Raw genomic sequence first — 18278 nt, 5'->3', positions numbered from 1 at the left:
CTGCACTCTAAAACCATATACTCCCACATCACAACAAACTCCATGTATACACACACAAGCTATAAGCACACACTTATTATTGCACAGTCCTTCCACCAATGCTTGTCTAAAATGATTGATTCAAACTATAATAGTACTATCTGTGTGACGCTTTGGAGAGAGGTGGTGAGTCTGATAGAGTAAGAGTTCCAGAGGTGAGGAGCAGCACAGGCAAAGTCTTGGAGGCAGGAGTAGGAGGATATAATGAGTTGGGTGGCGAGACGCCAGGCATTGGCAGAGTAAAGTACTGTAGGTGATGAGAGTGTGGAGGGAGGGATTTATAAAGAAATGAAGGGCGGAGACATATGGTGGCTTTATAGGTGATTGTAAGGAGCTTGAAAGTATTCTGAAGGGGATGGGGAGCCAGTGTAGGACCTGTAGTAGAGGGGAGGCAGAAGCTGTAGTTTGGAGATGAGCTGGGCCGCAGCATTGAGGACAGATTGCAGTGGAGAGAGATGGGTGTTGGGGAGGCCACATAGGAGGTGGCTGAAGTAGCCCTTTGTAGAGATGAACAGTGAGTGGATAAGGGTCTTGGTTACCTCTAGGGTAAGAAAGGGTCTGATCCTGTAGATATTTTGAAGGTAGAAGTGGAAGACTGGGAGAAGAACTGAATGTGGGTATGGAAGCAGAGGGCAGAGTTAAGGATATCTCCAAGACAGCAGACTTGTGGGATAGAAGAGATGGTGAGGTTGTCGAAGGAGGTGAGGGGACGCCAGTTGGTGGGAACACAATCTGCTCAGTGTTAGACATGTTAAGCTTAAGAAAGCACTGTGATATCCAAGAACATTTGCTCTCAATGTAAATTGTTTATTCTTATACATTTGTTTCCAGAAGATGGACAAACAAGCAGGAATACCTCGCAGAGAGATCTCATCGTGTCACCAGATTTTAAAATAGAAGATAAGAACATCCGACAGGATTCCTCAAGAGAAACTCCAATTACCCTAAATATACATCCAGCACTTCACAGTGCAGATATGTCATTTGGTCCCTCTAATCATGAGGAACGTTCTCCTCCTGATAATTCAGAACTTGCTACACACAGTACAGCTCATATAGGTAATAGAATATTATCTTGTTCTAAATCTGGTAAAAGTTCTATATGTCGGTCAGTTTCTGTTAGACATCAGAAAACTTACACATTTAAGAAGCCATTTCCATGCTCTGAGTGTGGAAAATGTTTTACACAGAAATCTGATCTTGTTGCACATCAAAGATGTCACACAGGTGAGAAGCCATTTCTATGTTCTGAGTGTGGAAAATGTTTTACACTGATATCACATCTTGTTACACATCAGAGAACTCACACAGGTGAGAAGCAATTTCCATGCTCTGAGTGTGGGAAAGGTTTTACAGTAAAATCTGATTTTGTTACACATCAGAGAACTCACACAGGTGAGAAGCCATTTCTATGCTCTGTGTGTGGGAAATGCTTTACCCAGAAATCTCTTTGTGTTAGACATCAGATTACACACACTGGTGAGAAGCCGTTTACTTGCTCTGAATGTGGGAAATGTTTTTCATATAAAGCAGCTCTTGTTATACATCAGAGAAGTCACACAGGGGAGAAACTATTTCCATGTTCTGAGTGTGGGAAATGTTTTGCACAGAAATCAGGTCTTGATAGTCATCAGAGAAGTCACACAGGTGAGAAACCATTTCCATGTTCTGAGTGTGGGAAGTGTTTTGCACAGAAATCAGATCTTGTTAAACATCAGAGACGTCACACAGGGGAGAAACCATTTCCATGCTCTGAGTGTTGGAAATGTTTTAATCAGAAATCAGATCTTCATAGACATCAGAGAACTAGACACAGGAGAAATACAATTTCAATGAGCTGATATTCATGGACCCAAAGTGCTGCACAGAGCACAATCCAGGTGTGTAGAGGGAAAACACAATGAATAGCATCTGAATAATGAGCACAATAAATACTAATCTGGGGAGACTCATCTTAGTTGGAGTTCCTACATCCTCATGGGACCCCAATAGTTCCTACCAATTGGTGTTTATTGTGCTACCATCATATACAGTTACAGTGTTATCAGCTCTGTATATGTGACCTGCAGACGCTCCTGGTGACTGATCGCAGTGTGGTCTATGCTCTCACCATTTTATTCACCTATATCACATTTATATGCTTTGGATATTAAATAGCTGCTGATTATTTACACTATGGCCGATTGATGCAACTAATGTATATTAGGTACTGCATCGATACTAACTACTGTAAAAGCTGTGTACATTAATGTATATAATAATATAATAAAAGCCTTTGTGGCATACAGTACACTGGATGTACCATTCACTCCCTGAAAGCTAGATTCAGGGAACACAGATGAACATGGTAAAGGGTCACCAGCCGCACAGTGTGTCGCAGCACTTTGCTACCAATCACAGCTGTGCTCCTGAAGACCTGTCACATGTAGGGGTGCAGCATGTGTGGAGGACAAGCAGGGGCGTAGACAGGCTCAGGAACTTATGTGCTAAAGAGGCATTATGGGTGTTTACATTACAAACCTTGTTCCCACAAGGGCTCAGTGATACTATAGATCAGGGGTGGCCAACCCATGGCTCTCGAGCCGCATGAGGCTCTTTTGAGCTTCTAATGCGGCTCAGCAGACCCCCATTATTACTGAGAATGCTGGTCTCTGAAGCCATCAGAGACTAAAGAAGCCTCTGATCGCTTCAGAGGCCAGCGTTCCCAGTAATGCAATGCATGGGTGGCGTCCTGATGTCACTCGCAATGTGAGGAGCCCGCATGTCTGCTGGATCCAGTTAGATCCAGCAGGCGGCAGAAGCAGCAGCGACGGCGGGACTCAGGAGCCCTGATGGCGTGGAGCGGTGCCAGCATGAAGGTACGTTTCCTCATAGGGGTGTGGGCTGGGAGGGGGAGCGCTAGTGCTGAGGGCACTTCCTTAGGGGACACGACTACAGGGATATTGCAGGAGGGGCACAGCTAGAGGAGGCATTGCTTAATGGGCACAGCTACAAGGGACAATGCAGAAGGGACACAACTACAGAGGGCATTGCATAATGGGCACAGCTACAGGGGCATTGCTTAAAGGCCACAACTACTGGGGCAATTGCTTAATGGGCACAGCTACTGGGGGCATTGCATAAGGGCCACAACTAATGGGGGCATTGCATAATGGGCACAGCTACAGGGGGTATTTCAGAAGGGACACAACTACAGGGGGCATTGCTTAAGGGGCACAACTACAGGGGGCATTGCATAATGGGCGCAGCTACAGGGGGCATTGCTTAATGGCCACAACTACTGGGGGCATTGCATAATGTGCACAGCTACAGGGGGGCACTGCATATGGGACACAACTACAGGGGGCACAGCATAATGGGCACTGGCATTCCCAATGTATTTTATGTGGTTCTGGATTTCAATATGTATTTTATGTAGATCTGGCTGGTCTCTGGGCATTTTATGTGAACGTGGCTATTTCAATGTTTTCTATATTGCTCTGGCTTTTTCTTTCACTTGAACAGTGAAAAATGTATATTGGGAAGATTATGTAAAATGTGTATTTTCTATGTCCTGGGCTCGCCCCCAGCGTGACTAAAATCGGGGGTGTGACACAAGGTCATGCTCCTGCAAATGTCATACCAAAGGCGTGCACACACAAATTGCTCATGGCCTTGTGCAGTGTTCACAAATACGCGCTGTAGCGCGTATTTTACCCCATATCGGGCACTGGGGACCCACTTTTTTAAAGTTACTGGGTCCCCGGGGACGCGCTATGCTGTGGCCAATACCTGACAGCTGGCTGCAGCACAGCGCGTCCCCCTGCAGTAACAGACACAACGCTGTCTGTTAGAGCAGCCAAATTAGGGTCAGATAGACTCTCAGGCTGCTGCTGTGTAAAGCCGTGCTGGGATCAAGTGTCTGATCCCAGCATTGGCACAGCATCCGTGCCTGGCGCTGGGACAGTGTGTTTGTTCCCAGCGCTGGGTAAGCCAACCCGGCGGGTACCTGGTGAAGGGATCGTCTGGTCCCTTCCACCAGCATCGGCGGGAGTAGCTTGGCTCCGGGCGCAAGCTAAGCGGAGCTCACTGCCCGGAAGCCAAGTAGCGTCGGTCGGCAGCTGTTGTTTGGCACTGACTGCAAGCCTAACACGGCTCGCGGTCCAGCAGCCAATAGGAGGCAGACACGATGAGCCAATTGCAGCTCGCCGCGTCATAGCCCCGCCCACTCGCAGCATCTTCAATTAGACGCGGCTGAGTGGGAAACTTCAGTACCGACGGCGGAGGGGAGGAGAGAAGACCTCCCGAAGAGCAGCGCAGCAACAGTTCCGGCGGCCGCACAAGAGGCCAGAAGACAGCGTGATCAAGAGGGAAGAAAGGAAGAGGCAGCACCACTGGCCAGGACGGGCCAGCGGCAGAAGTATGAAGTTGAGGACCGAAGAGGACTGGGGGGGTGGGAAGAAAAAGAGCTATCGAAGATCCCCCCCACAGCCTCTTCCACCATGCGAGTAGGCGGCCATGAGCCACCATTATTTACCCCTCCCTAGACCACCAGGGTTGTCGGGCACTAGGCCTGTGGCATAAATTCAGGCAATAGGCCTGTTGGTATATAGGTGGGCACAAGGCCCAGGCTACATAGGGGGCATTAGGCCCAAATGAAGGTATTTGCCCCACAAATAGGTGAGTGCCCAGGTCACTAAAGGTCAAAAAGGTGGGACAATGCATAGGGGTCAACTATTGGGGGCACTGCAGAGCGGGGATTACTACTGGGAGCACTGCAGGGGGGGATGACTACTGGACATTGCAGAGGGGGGGATGACTACTGGGGGCACTGCAGAGGGGGGGTGACTACTGGGGGCACTGCAGAGGGGGGGGATGACTACTGGGGGCACTGCAGAGGGGGGGATGACTACAGGAGCACTGCAGAGGGAGGATTACTACTGGGGGCACTGCAGAGGGGAGATTACTATTGGGGGCACACTAGAGGGGGGGATTGCTACGGGAGCACTGCAGAGGGGGGGATGACTGCTGGGGGCAATTCATAGGGGGGAATGACTACTAGGGGTAATGCATAGGGGTGATGACTACTAGGGGTAATGCATAGGCAGACTACTGCTGCTAGTGGCAATGCATAGGGGGTCATCTACTGGGAGCAATGCATAGGGGGACTAAAGGGCATTAATGTGCAGCATAATGTGTAAAGGCCGGGCATGGCTGTGTGGCATCATTTGTAAGAGGTTAGGGGAGATTTGAGAGATATATAGGGAGCTCTAAAGCATAAATTATGATGGGACCCAGAAACTGTCAGGAAGGACCCCATTTATTTAAAGTGGAGGGTCCCTGGGACCCACATATTTTGTCACTCACCGCGATCAGTGCTTGTGACAGCTAGGACACGCGCGCATGCTCTCAGCTCTTTCGGTTGACTACATATATTTTTTGGCTCTTTGCCTCCGACTAGTTGGCCACCCCAGGTAAAGATTGAGTCCTGTGCTTAGATGTTGGTGTAGTCAGCCTGGTCAGCTGAACCCGTATATGGGGCCATAACTGCAACTCTTTCTGTACAAATAGGGGTTACATGACGTGTGTGGAGTCTGTTACCCATATCCCCCACATGTGTAGGTAACAATACCAGGATGACATGAATAACTGATGGAGGAGACCAGCCTACAATGATGGAATGTGCAGGATAAGACATGTAATTCTCTCTGTATTTAGGTCTGATCAGCATTAATAGATGCACCACTAAGACACATTGCGGTTAGAGTGGTGTAACTAGTGGTATATTTCCTTTACTAGGTAAAGAAGATACATGTATTTCATGGTGTTTATGGAGTGTAGAGCAGTGGTTAAATCTTATGTCTACTACAGAAGAGGTAATAGGTTTGAGGCCAAGTAAAAACATGGGGGGGAACTAATATGTTTTTTGTTGTTCAATACAATATAAATCCTTATATATTATATTCACATGTTGCAATTATATACATGGCTAACGACTAGTTAATCTATTCTTAATTATAAACCTTTTCTCATATTTACTCTTTAATTTTGTTTGTATACTAGTGAATTTAAGCGCCCACTGATAACGTGTAATATGTGGATTTAATAACATGGGATAAAATGGGACTATATTGTATAAAAGTATATAAATATGAAAAGTATAATGATTGAAAAATAAATTGGAATACACTTGATGAGCAAGATATATGGAAGTGGCTTTGATGAGGGGAAAATAGCATACATGAACATAATAGAAATAGGTGTAATATGAGCCCAGCTCCATCACTAGCAGGTGGAGAGAGAGCAGTGATAGAGAAAAGGTTTAGGAAGCACAAGGTGAAAAGTTCTAGTCCTGGGAAGGAAAATGAGATTTTTATTTTTTTTTAATAAATGTGTTCAGGTTTATTATCATTTAATTTATTTTTATTTTTTACTCTGTATAATTACGTTTACTGCTGTGGATGCTGTATCTGTTTTTTATAATTTCAAATGATAGTAACCATGATGTTTATGTAATGTGTAGATTCAATAGAAACTTGAAAATAATTTTCTAAACACCTCTATGTAATTTGACGTAAGGAGGTGGATCATAGGGAGGTGAATCAATATAGGTGAGAAAATTGAATGTAAATCAGTCACACAGGATATTTTATCTTACGAATGACAAACCCCCAGATTTAACAAAAATATTATTTCTCCTGAATGGGGGGCGCAACCATAGACACAAATGATTAATGAAACAATGAGGAAAAGAAAGCTTTGTCAGCTATGGTGCACGCACAGAAAATTATAATAAATTATAACTTTTAAAGTTTCATTCTAAAATGTGGAATCAAGTTTTAAAAATAGCTAAATAAAAATAGAAGGAAAAGGAAAATTGTGAAATAGAAAACTTGAAGTAAAATACATTACACACTCTCAAATATTTTATCAATAAAGTTGTATTTGTAAATACAATGTGTCCCATTTTTTTTTCATTATTACATTTTGATTGAAAATATGCAAAAATAAATTGTAGGGGTACAGAAAAAATAGGGGACAACAGGGGGAAAAAAAAGCATAAAGGGGGGATAGGGGACACAGGTAATCTAAGGTCATCAGCAAACAAATATGAGGAGCAGCATGTGCAGGGGGGTCACCCATACCCTCTGTAATATATATGTGCCATGGAAGCCACTTCATAATGGGAAAAGAAGGGGTTGAAAAATAAGGAATCTCTATAGTCTTCATTTCAATATTAAATTGAGTCTTAAGGTGCGTACACACAGGACGATTTTATCCCCGAACAAAATCGTCCTGTGTGTCCCCGGCAGGGGTGTGCTCAGTGTTGTTAACGACACTGAGCACAAACACTGAATGAAATCAAGAACGATTTTGTTCAGTGCCGGGTTCCCTCCCTCATCCCCGAACATGTTCAACCTGACAATATTGTCAGGTTGGACAGGAGGTTTGAGCGATGATAGGGAAGTACCAAATACAAACGGGAGTGCGCATTGGTATTTATCACTCATCGTTTTGGGGCTGAAACTGGACAATGTTTTGGATGACTGAACGACATCATTATCGTTAAGTCGTCCAAAAAATCGATCCGTGTGTACGCACCATTAGAAATAACTTTTGCAAATGGAGGAAGGCAAGGGGAATTCCAATGCTGGGCTATGGTGGCCCTGGCACTACTATAATGTGACCAAGGACACAGTGGGCAGATTTAGGAACAGTGGAGAGATACCAATGTAGAAGGGCTTTGGAGGGGTCTGGGGTTAAGGTGAGGCCTAATACATCATATATAAGGGTAAACACTTCCATTCATAAAGGGCGTAAAACAGGACATTCCCAAAAACATGGAATATAGAACCGTCAGAATTGCAGAGACGCCACCAAAATGTTGAAGTCGCAGGCCATATCTTATGGAGTTTAGAGGGAGTGAAGTACAATCTATTTAAGAGCTTGACATGCATTTCAGTATGATTGGTGCATTTAGAGAGGGAGAAGGAAGAAAGGTGAATGGATTCCCACTGTTTATGGGTGAAAGTACGTTGGAGATCAGTCTCCCATTTAAGCTGACCTAGGGACTTATCCATTAGAACTGGGGGGGGGGGCAATAAACAATACTAGTAAGATATGGCACCACGGGAAGAAGGTCTAATCAACCTGCCTAGAACTGGGGGTGATTGAAACACATTGGGATCAGTATACATACCTTCAACTTAAACACTGGCTTTATAGTAATAGAACCAGGCTGAGGAACTTACATTCGATTTAACACAAAGGCCAGACAAAAGATGGAAGACGGGGAAAGGAAATCTGTCAGAGACCAGATACCTAGGCGCATCCAATAGGAGATAGATAGATCTCTGCCCCATCCGCATAACGCTTGGAGAGAAACATTCCTTGTGAGAGGGTAAACACAAAATGGGTCTTGTGCTTAAGATCCCAAACTCTTAGGACGTTGAGGACAGCTGCGGGGAACAGAGGAGGGTGTGGATGGAGCTGACTGGGAAGTAAAAGAAGGTCAGGGAGGGGAAACCTTTAACGAGAGCATGTTCCAAATCCACCCAGGACTTAGAATGACGGGGCAGAAACCAGTCACATAATTGGGAGAGTAGGGCAGCCTCATGATATCTAATACGTTCAGGAAGTGTAAGACCTCCCCTGCAGTTTTCAGCAAATCATACGATTATAAGCCATTCTGGGGGGCTTACGTTTCCACACATAAGAAAACATCAATCGTCTCATCTGTTGTAATGTACGGGGGGATTGCATAGGGAATGGCACGAAATAGGTACATCAGTTTTGGTAACAACATAATTTTAAACGCCGCCAGGTGGCCTAACCCGGAGACCTCGTGACACATCCAAGCTGTGGCTAAGGACGTCAACTGGGTCAATAAGGGGATGTTATAAACCTTGTGAACATTTTTAATGCTAGAGGGGATGGAGAGGTTTGGGGAAGGCCCTTTCTATTCCAACATGACTGTGCCCCAGTGCAAAAAAAGCAAGGACTATAAAGACATGGTTTGATAAGTTTGCTGTGGAAGAATTTGACTGTCTCACACTGAGCCCTAACCTCAACCCCATCGAGCACCTTTGGGTTGAATTGGATCGGAGATTGTGAGCCAGGCGTTCTCGTCCAACACCAGTGTCTGACCTCATAAATACTCTACAGAATGAATGGGCACAAATTCCCACAGAAACCCTCCAAACACTTGCAGAAAGCCTTCTAAGGGGTATATACAATTAGCCGCGGGGTTTACCTCGTGACTAATTGTTGCGCTGGTGGTGAGTCAATTACCCGCTGTCATGCTTTACCTCGCACCTCATGTAGGTGTGAGGTAACAGCTGCACGAAGCCGCCCTTTTCGGCCTCGCGCGTCAGAAAAACACTGTTTCCGCTCTTCTCGCGGAAACAGTGTGTTCCCGCAAGCGAGGGCACATTTACCGGCGCAAGGAAAAAGCTATTTTATTGAATAGCTTGACCCCACGCCGCGGGACTTTCGAGCCCCAATTACTCGCGGGTGAAGTCCCGCGGGTAATTGTATGTACCCCTAAGATGAGTGGAAGCTGTTATAAGTGGCCTATCTTCTGCATTACAGTGAGTCGGGGTATGCAATATAATTTGCACCTTGGGGGGGTGGTACACGTCGCCTGTACAATATCCCAAATGAACGACTGAGCTTACTGTGATCAGCATAAAACACTACACATTGTTGGATCCTCTTATATATTACATGTATCTGTGATGAGCACACGCTGATCAGTATAATCCATCCATGGGAGAGAAATGGGGAATAATGACCTCGGGATGAGTAATATATATAAGGAATGAACAGTTACAGTTATTATCTGTAACACCATAATATACATCACATAGTCTATGTACCCTCACCAGTGACCACCTTGGCAGCGCCGCTCTTCAGCACTATACACATTATATCACATAGTCTATGTACCCTCACCAGTGACCACCTTGGCAGCGCCGCTACAGCACTATACACATTATATCACATAGTCTATGTACCCTCACCAGTGACCACCTTGGCAGCACCGCTCTTCAGCACTATACACATTATATCACATAGTCTATGTACCCTCACCAGTGACCACCTTGGCAGCACCGCTCTTCAGCACTATACACATTATATCACATAGTCTATGTACCCTCACCAGTGACCACCTTGGCAGCGCCGCTCTTCAGCACTATACACATTATATCACATAGTCTATGTACCCTCACCAGTGACCACCTTGGCAGCGCCGCTCTTCAGCACTATACACATTATATCACATAGTCTATGAAGGTCTGCTGGATAGATCTTGTAGTGTTGTTAGGAGACAGCAGCCAGATCACTGAGGACTTTATTCCCGGCCCTTGTAGTGTAGATTTGTGGTGGTGACAATAATTGTCTCTGCTTTGTATTATTTATGCAGTGCCCACACATTTAGTACCTTGTTTTTTTTTTCAAGAAAATACCATTAATTCTCCTTAACAGGCCAAAAATAATCTCCCCAAAATAGGCAAAAACATTTTTCATTGAATTGCAAGAAAGTGAAAAAAAACTAAGGCCCTGATTCAGACCCACTCGCAAGCGGCTGTCCGCTCGCAAGTGGGTCGATGTTGTGCACTGCGCATGCGCACGACGGCACGAGCTCCGTCGTGCGTGCGCCAGACGCGACGAGCGAAGGACTTTCCTTCGCTCGTTGTGTCTGATCAAAGGGGGCGTGCTGTCGATGTTGATTGACAGCACGCCCCCTTTGGTGGGCGTGCCGGGGGCATGCCTCCCTGACGGGGGCGTTCCCAAGGGAACGCCTACCGTCAGAAGCCGGCCCACTGACATCACTAGTGATGTCAGTGGGAGTGATTTTGGCTCTGATAGAGCCAAAATCACTCCGGGCCTTGCGGTTGAAAAACTCAACCGCAGGCTCCGGCTCGCAGTGGCGATGGTCGCGATGGTCAAGACCATCGCGGCCATCAAACTGCACGCTCGTATAGGCTGTGGGTGGTGACCCACAGCTATACGAGCGTCCAGGAGGACGCTCCATAATTATGGAGGGCGGCCCTCATTCAGAGCGTGCGCTCTGCTCAGAGCGTACGGCTCTGAATGAGGGCCTAAGTTTTTAATTTATTTTCTAACCACCACCATGAAATACTTTGTGGTTCGTGCGTCACCATAAATCCACCAAAGCAGCAAACAGCTGGATTCTACCCAGGGTCGGTTCTAGACATTGTGGAGCTCAGGGCGAAAGTTCCCAGTTGCGCCCTCCTCCCTCGCCCCAAAATAAAGAAATAACTTTTTTTAGATGGCGTTCTTCTGTGTGCACGTCTGGAAAGGGGGCGTGTCCTTGTGAAAGACCTCCAATTCATCACACTGTGGGGTGTGCCCAGCACTTATGGAGGTGCTGGGCTTCCCCCAAGCTCTCCCCTTATGGCGAATAATTGCCATGCGCAGTAAAGCGCCTTACACAGTATGCCTTACATAGTAATGGCCTTATAACACATTATGCCACATGCAGTAATGCCCTGTATAATACATGCTACACGCAGTAATGGCCTGTATAATACATTGTGCCACACACAGTAATTCCCTTTACAATACATTATCCCCAATTCAAATTACGCCACACAGTAGTCCCTTATTCATGTTATGACACACAGTGGTGCCCATTTTACACAATGCCCAAATTAGTGCCCCTTATACACAAGGCCCACAGTAGTAGTGCCCCTTCCACAATGGCCACAGTAGTGGTGCCCCCCATGCAGTGCCCCCATTAGTAGTACCGGCAGTGGGAATGCCCACACTAGTAGTGCCTCAATTGGTAATGACCCCATTAGTAGTGCCCCCTGTAGTAATGCCCCCTATAGTAATTCACCCAGTAATAGTGCCCCCTATAGTAGTGATGCCCCCAGTAGTAGTGCACCCATTGGTAATGCTCCCAATAGTAGTGTCCCCAGTAGTAATGCCCCCTATAGTAGTGCCCCCAGTAGTAATGCCCCCTATAGTAGTGACTCCAGTAGTAATGCCCCCTGTAGTAATCCCCCCAGTAGTAATGCCCCCTTTACTCGTGCCCCCAGTGCTGGCGCTTCTGAAAAACATACAATTAAAATACAAACACAATACTTACCTTAAGCCCCAATCTTGTGCCTGCTGCCGTCCAGTCCGACTGCGTCTCCATAGATCTATGGGAGAGACGTCATGACATCCCTCCCACAGTGCTCTCTGCGGGAGCCGGAAGTTGGAGCTTAGGAGTGAGCTCCGGCTTTCATCTGCCGCTGCAGGGAGGCGGCTAGTGGAGGGGACTGGCGAAGTTTTTGAAAACTTCACTTTAGAGACATTAAAATATGCTAGCACCCATTTTCAAGTACCCCAAATTTGACAGGACTACTTATTTTCACAAAAAATACTGCTAAATGCTATTCTTCACCACTTTAACAAGGACGCTAATAACAAGAATATTAAACAACCTCAGTACCCCAAATAGTTTTATTAGGGCTTTTGGAACACTTCTACATTGATCCCCAATGTTAGAGCATCTTTTTGGGGGGTTCAGGCTGATTTCCCCATTTCTGACAGCACTTTCCGCCTGTTCTGGATTCGTCGCTTGCCATTTTTGTCTGGTTTGGAATTGAATAGGGCGAAAAGTGGGGGCGCGCATGGTAAGTTTTCGTGTCCAAAACACATGATGTTGGTGAAAAGTCTGGTAGGTGGAACTTTGTCGCAGAGGCAAAAAGAAATGAATATGGCCCTTTGCTGGGTAATGTTCCAAAGCCATCATCACAGAGCATAAAGCCTCATTAGCCAGTGACGGTGGTGAACCACAATAGCCATCTAGACCTCCCTCACACATACACATGGGAAACTTGTAGGATAATTACTAACAACTGCGTCCACACTACACAAAGGGGGTCATTTAGACCCGCTCGTGAGCGCAGGACGCTCGCAAGCGGGTCGATGTTCCCCCAATGCGCATGCGCATGACGGAGGTAGCTCCGTCGTGCGCATGCGCGAGACCCGAATAACGTCGGCCAAGCCGTCGTTATGGGTCTCGCACTAAAGGGGGCGTGCTGTCGATGGTGACTGACAGCACGCCCCCTTTAGGGGCGTGCTGGGGGCGTGGCTGCCAGACGGAGGCGTTCCCTACCGTGTGAGTCCAGCCCCACTGACATCACTAGTGATGTCAGTGGGAGTGATTTTGGCTCTGATAGAGCCAAAATCACTCCAGGGCTTGCGGCAACGAGACCCTACCGCAGGGTCTCGTCGCAAGCCCCATGGTCGCGATGGTCTTGACCATTGCGACCATCATCATGGACACTCGCATAAGCTGTGGGTGGTCACCCACAGCTATGCGAGCGTCCAGGAGGGCGCTCCATTTTCATGGAGGAGGGCACTGATTCAGAACGAGCGCTCTGGTCAGAGCGTTTGGCTGTGAATCAGGCCCAAAGTTCTCCAGGTGGTTATATATGTAGCAAAAGCAGCCTCTATATGGGGAGGCAGCAGGACAGGGTAGTGAAATAGCGCAGGGCTCAGAGTGGGGGAGGCAGCAGGACAGGGTAGGGGAATGGTGCAGGACACAGAGCGGAGGAGGCAGCAGGACAGGGTAGGGGAATGGAGCAGGGCACAGAGCGGGGGAGGCAGAAGCACAGGGTAGGGGAATTGAGCAGGACACAGAGCGGGGAAGACAGCAGGACAGGGTAGGGGAATGGAGCAGGGCACAGAGCGGGGGATACAGCAGCACAGGGTAGGGGAATGGTGCAGGGCACAGAGCGGGGAAGACAGCAGCACAGGGTAGGGGAATGGTGCAGGACACAGAGCGGGGAAGGCAGCAGGACAGGGTAGGGGAATGGTGCAGGGCACAGAGCAGGGGATACAGCAGCACAGGGTAGGGGAATGGTGCAGGGCACAGAGCGGGGAAGACAGCAGGACAGGGTAGGGGAATGGAGCAGGGCACAGAGCAGGGAGGCAGCAGCACAGGGTAGGGGAATGGTGCAGGGCACAGAGCGGGGGAGGCAGCAGGACAGGGTAGGGGAATGGTGCAGGGCACAGAGCGAGGGAGGCAGCAGGACAGGGTAGGGGAATGGTGCAGAGCACAGAGCGGGGGAGGCAGCAGGACAGGGTAGGGGAATGGTGCAGGGCACAGAGCGGGGGAGTCAGAAGCACAGGGTAGGGGAATGGTGCAGAGCACAGAGCGGGGAAGACAGCAGGACAGGGTAGGGGAATGGTGCAGGGCACAGAGCGGGGAGGCAGCAGCACAGGGTAGGGGAATGGTGCAGGGCACAGAGCGGGGGAGGCAGGACAGGGTAGGGGAATGGTGCAGGGCACAGAGCAGGGGAGGCAGCAGGACAGGGTAGGGGAATGGTGCAGGGCAGAGAGCGGGGGAGTCAGCAGGACAGGGTAGGAGAATGGTGCAGGGCACAGAGTGGGGGAGGTAGCAGGACAGGGTAGGGGAATGGTGCAGGGCACAGAGCGGGGGAGGCAGCAGGACAGGGTAGGGGAATGGTGCAGGGCATAGAGCGGGGGAGGCAGCAGGACAGGGTAGGGGAATGGTGCAGGGCACAGAGCAGGGGAGGCAGCAGGACAGGGTAGGGGAATGGAGCAAGGCACAGAGCAGGAGAGGTAGCAGGACAGGGTAGGGGAATGGAGCAGGGCACAGAGCGGGGGAGGCAGCAGGACAGGGTAGGGGAATGGCACAGGGTGCAGAGCAGGGGAGTCAGCAGCACAGGGTAGGGGAATGGAGCAGGGCACAGAGTGGGGAAGGCAGCAGGACAGGGCAGGGGAATGGTGCATGGCACAGAGTGGGGGAGGCAGCAGGACAGGGTAGGGGAATGGTGCAGGGCACAGAGTGGGGGAGGCAGCAGGACAGGGTAGGGGAATGGTGCAGGGCACAGAGTGGGGGAGGAAGCAGGACAGGGTAGGGGAATGGAGCAGGGGCACAGAGCAGGGGAGGCAGCAGGACAGGGTAGGGGAATGGTGCAGGGCACGGAGCATTGGAGGTAGAAGGCAGGGTAGGGGAATGGAGCAGGGCACAGAGTGAGGGAGGCAGCAGGACAGGATAGGGGAATGGTGCAGGGCACAGAGTGGGGGAGGTAGCAGGACAGGGTAGGGGAATGGTGCAGGGCACAGAGGAAGGGAGGCAGCAGGACAGGGTAGGGGAATGGTGCAGAGCACAGAGCGGGGGAGTCAGAAGCACAGGGTAGGGGAATGGAGCAGGGCACAGAGTGAGGGAGGCAGAAGGACAGGGTAGGGGAATGGAGCAGGGCACAGAGCAGGGGATACAGCAGCACAGGGCAGGGGAATGGTGCAGGGCACAGAGCGGGGGACTCAGAAGCACAGGGTAGGGGAATGCTGCAGAGCACAGAGCGGGGAAGACAGCAGGACAGGGTAGGGGAATGGTGCAGGGCACAGAGCGGGGAAGACAGCAGGACAGAGTAGGGGAATGGTGCAGAGCACAGAGCGGGGAAGACAGCAGGACAGGGTAGGGGAATGGTGCAGAGCACAGAGCGGGGAGGCAGCAGCACAGGGTAGGGGAATGGTGCAGGGCACAGAGCGGGGAAGGCAGGACAGGGTAGGGGAATGGTGCAGGGCACAGAGCAGGGGAGGCAGCAGGACAGGGTAGGGGAATGGTGCAGGGCAGAGTGGGGGAGGCAGCAGGACAGAGTAGGGGAATGGTGCAGAGCACAGAGCGGGGAAGACAGCAGGACAGGGTAGGGGAATGGTGCAGAGCACAGAGCGGGGAGGCAGCAGCACAGGGTAGGGGAATGGTGCTGGGCACAGACCGGGGGAGGCAGGACAGGGTAGGGGAATGGTGCAGGGCACAGAGCAGGGGAGGTAGCAGGACAGGGTAGGGGAATGGTGCAGGGCACAGAGTGGGGGAGGTAGCAGGACAGGGTAGGGGAATGGTGCAGGGCACAGAGCGGGGGAGGCAGCAGGACAGGGTAGGGGAATGGTGCAGGGCACAGAGCGGGGGAGGCAGCAGGACAGGGTAGGGGAATGGTGCAGGGCACAGAGCAGGGGAGGCAGCAGGACAGGGTAGGGGAATGGAGCAGGGCACATAGCAGGAGAGGTAGCAGGACAGGGTAGGGGAATGGAGCAGGGCACAGAGCGGGGGAGACAGCAGGACAGGGTAGGGGAATGGAGCAGGGCACAGAGCGGGGAAGGCAGCAGGACAGGGTAGGGGAATGGTGCAGGGCACAGAGCGGGGGAGGCAGCAGGACAGGGTAGGGGAATGGCACAGGGAGCAGAGCAGGGGAGTCAGCAGCACAGGGTAGGGGAATGGAGCAGAGCACAGAGTGGGGAAGGGAGCTGGACAGGGCAGGGGAATGGTGCATGGCACAGAGTGGGGGAGGCAGCAGGACAGGGTAGGGGAATGGTGCAGGGCACAGAGTGGGGGAGGCAGCAGGACAGGTTAGGGGAATGGTGCAGGGCACAGAGTGGGGGAGGAAGCAGGACAGGGTAGGGGAATGGAGCAGGGGCACAGAGCAGGGGAGGCAGCAGGACAGGGTAGGGGAATGGTGCAGGGCACAGAGCATTGAAGGTAGCAGGCAGGGTAGGGGAATGGAGCAGTGCACAGAGCAGGGGAGACAGCAGGACAAGGTAGGGGAATGGAGCAGGGCACAGAGTGAGGGAGGCAGCAGGACAGGATAGGGGAATGGTGCAGGGCACAGAGCGGGGAAGGCACCAGGACAGGGTAGGGGAATGGTGCAGGGAACAGAGCAGGAGAGGTAGCAGGACAGGGTAGGCAAATGGAGCAGGGCAAAGAGCGGGGGAGACAGCAGGACAGGGTAGGGGAATGGTGCAGGGCACAGAGCGGGGGAGACAGCAGGACAGGGTAGGGGGATTTAGCAGGGCACAGAGTGGGGGAGGCAGCAGCACAGGGCAGGGGAATGGTGCAGGGCACAGAGCGGGGGAGGCAGGACAGGGTAGGGGAATGGCACAGGGTGCAGAGCAGGGGAGGCAGCAGGACAGGGTAGGGGAATGGTGCAGGGCACAGAGCGGGGAAGGCAGCAGGACTGGCTAGGGGAATGGAGCAGGGCACAGAGTGAGGGAGGCAGCAGGACAGGGTAGGGGAATGGTGCAGGGTACAGAGCAGGGAAGACTGCAGGACAGGGTAGGGGAATGGAGCTGGGCACAGAGTGGGGGAGGCAGCAGGACAGGGTAGGGGAATGGTGCAGGACACAGAGTGGGGAAGACAGTAGGACAGGGTAGGGGAATGGAGGCAGACCAACAGAGCTGGGGAGGCAGCAGGACAGGATAGGGGAATGGAGCAGGGCACAGAGTGAGGGAGGCAGCAGGACCTGGTAGGGGAATGGTGCAGGGCACAGAGCGGGGGAGGCAGCTGGACAGGGTAGGGGAATGGAGCAGGGCACAGAGTGAGGGAGGCAGCAGGACATGGTAGGGGAATGGAGTAGGGCACAGAGTGGGGGAGGCACCAGGACAGGGTAGGGGAATGGCACAGAGCAGGGGAGGCAGCAGGACAGGGTAGGGGAATGGAGCAGGGCACAGAGTGGGAGAGGCAGCAGGACAGGGTAGGGGAATGGTGCAGGGCACAGAGCTGGGGAGGCAGCAGGACAGGGTAGGGGAATGGTGCTGGGCAGAGTTGGGGAGGCAACAGGACAGAGTAGGGGAATGTTGCAGGGCACAGAGCAGGGAAGACTGCAGGACAGGGTAGGGGAATGTAGCAGGGCACAGAGTGGGGGAGGCAGCAGGACAGGGTAGGGGAATGGTGCATGGCACAGAGCGGGGGAGGCAGCAGGACAGGGTAGGGGAATGGTGCAGAGCACAGAGTGGAGGAGGCAGGACAGGGTAGGGGAATGGTGCAGGGCACAGAGCGGGGGAGGCTGCAGGACAGGGTAGGGGAATGGTGCAGGGCACAGAGTGGGGGAAGCAGCAGGACAGGGTAGGGGAATGGTGCAGGGCAGAGTGGGGGAGGCAACAGGACAGAGTAGGTGAATGGTGCAGGGCACAGAGGGGAAGACAGCAGGACAGGGTAGGGGAATGGAGCAGGGCACAGAGTGGGGGAGGCAGCAGGACAGGGTAGGGGAATGGTGCAGGACACAGAGCGGGGGAAGCAGCAGGACAGGGTAGGGGAATGGTGCAGGGCACAGAGCAGGGAAGGCAGCAGGACAGGGTAAGGGAATGGTGCAGGGCACAGAGCAGGGAAGACTGCAGGACAGGGTAGGGGAATGTAGCAGGGCACAGAGTGGGGGAGGCAGCAGGACAGGGTAGGGGAATGGTGCAAGGCACAGAGCGGGGGAGGCAGCAGGACAGGG

General features: G+C 51.1%; 1 protein-coding gene across 1 annotated transcript in view; it reads left to right on the top strand.

Moving 5' to 3' along the window:
* Positions 1-18278, top strand: part of LOC148517284 (uncharacterized) — a 99259-nt gene that overhangs the window by 20846 nt on the left and 60135 nt on the right. The window contains exon 10 of the mRNA XM_088478896.1: positions 871-1836. Within this exon, the coding sequence (XP_088335022.1) occupies positions 871-1836 (966 nt within the window). The remainder of the gene's footprint in view (positions 1-870; positions 1837-18278) is intronic.

Source organism: Taudactylus pleione, unplaced genomic scaffold, assembly GCF_031769625.1.
Source record: "Taudactylus pleione unplaced genomic scaffold, aTauple2 ptg000224l, whole genome shotgun sequence".
Lineage (NCBI taxonomy): Eukaryota > Metazoa > Chordata > Amphibia > Anura > Myobatrachidae > Taudactylus > Taudactylus pleione.
Note: the sequence above shows the minus strand (reverse complement) of the source record. Positions and strands in the feature narration are given on the sequence as shown.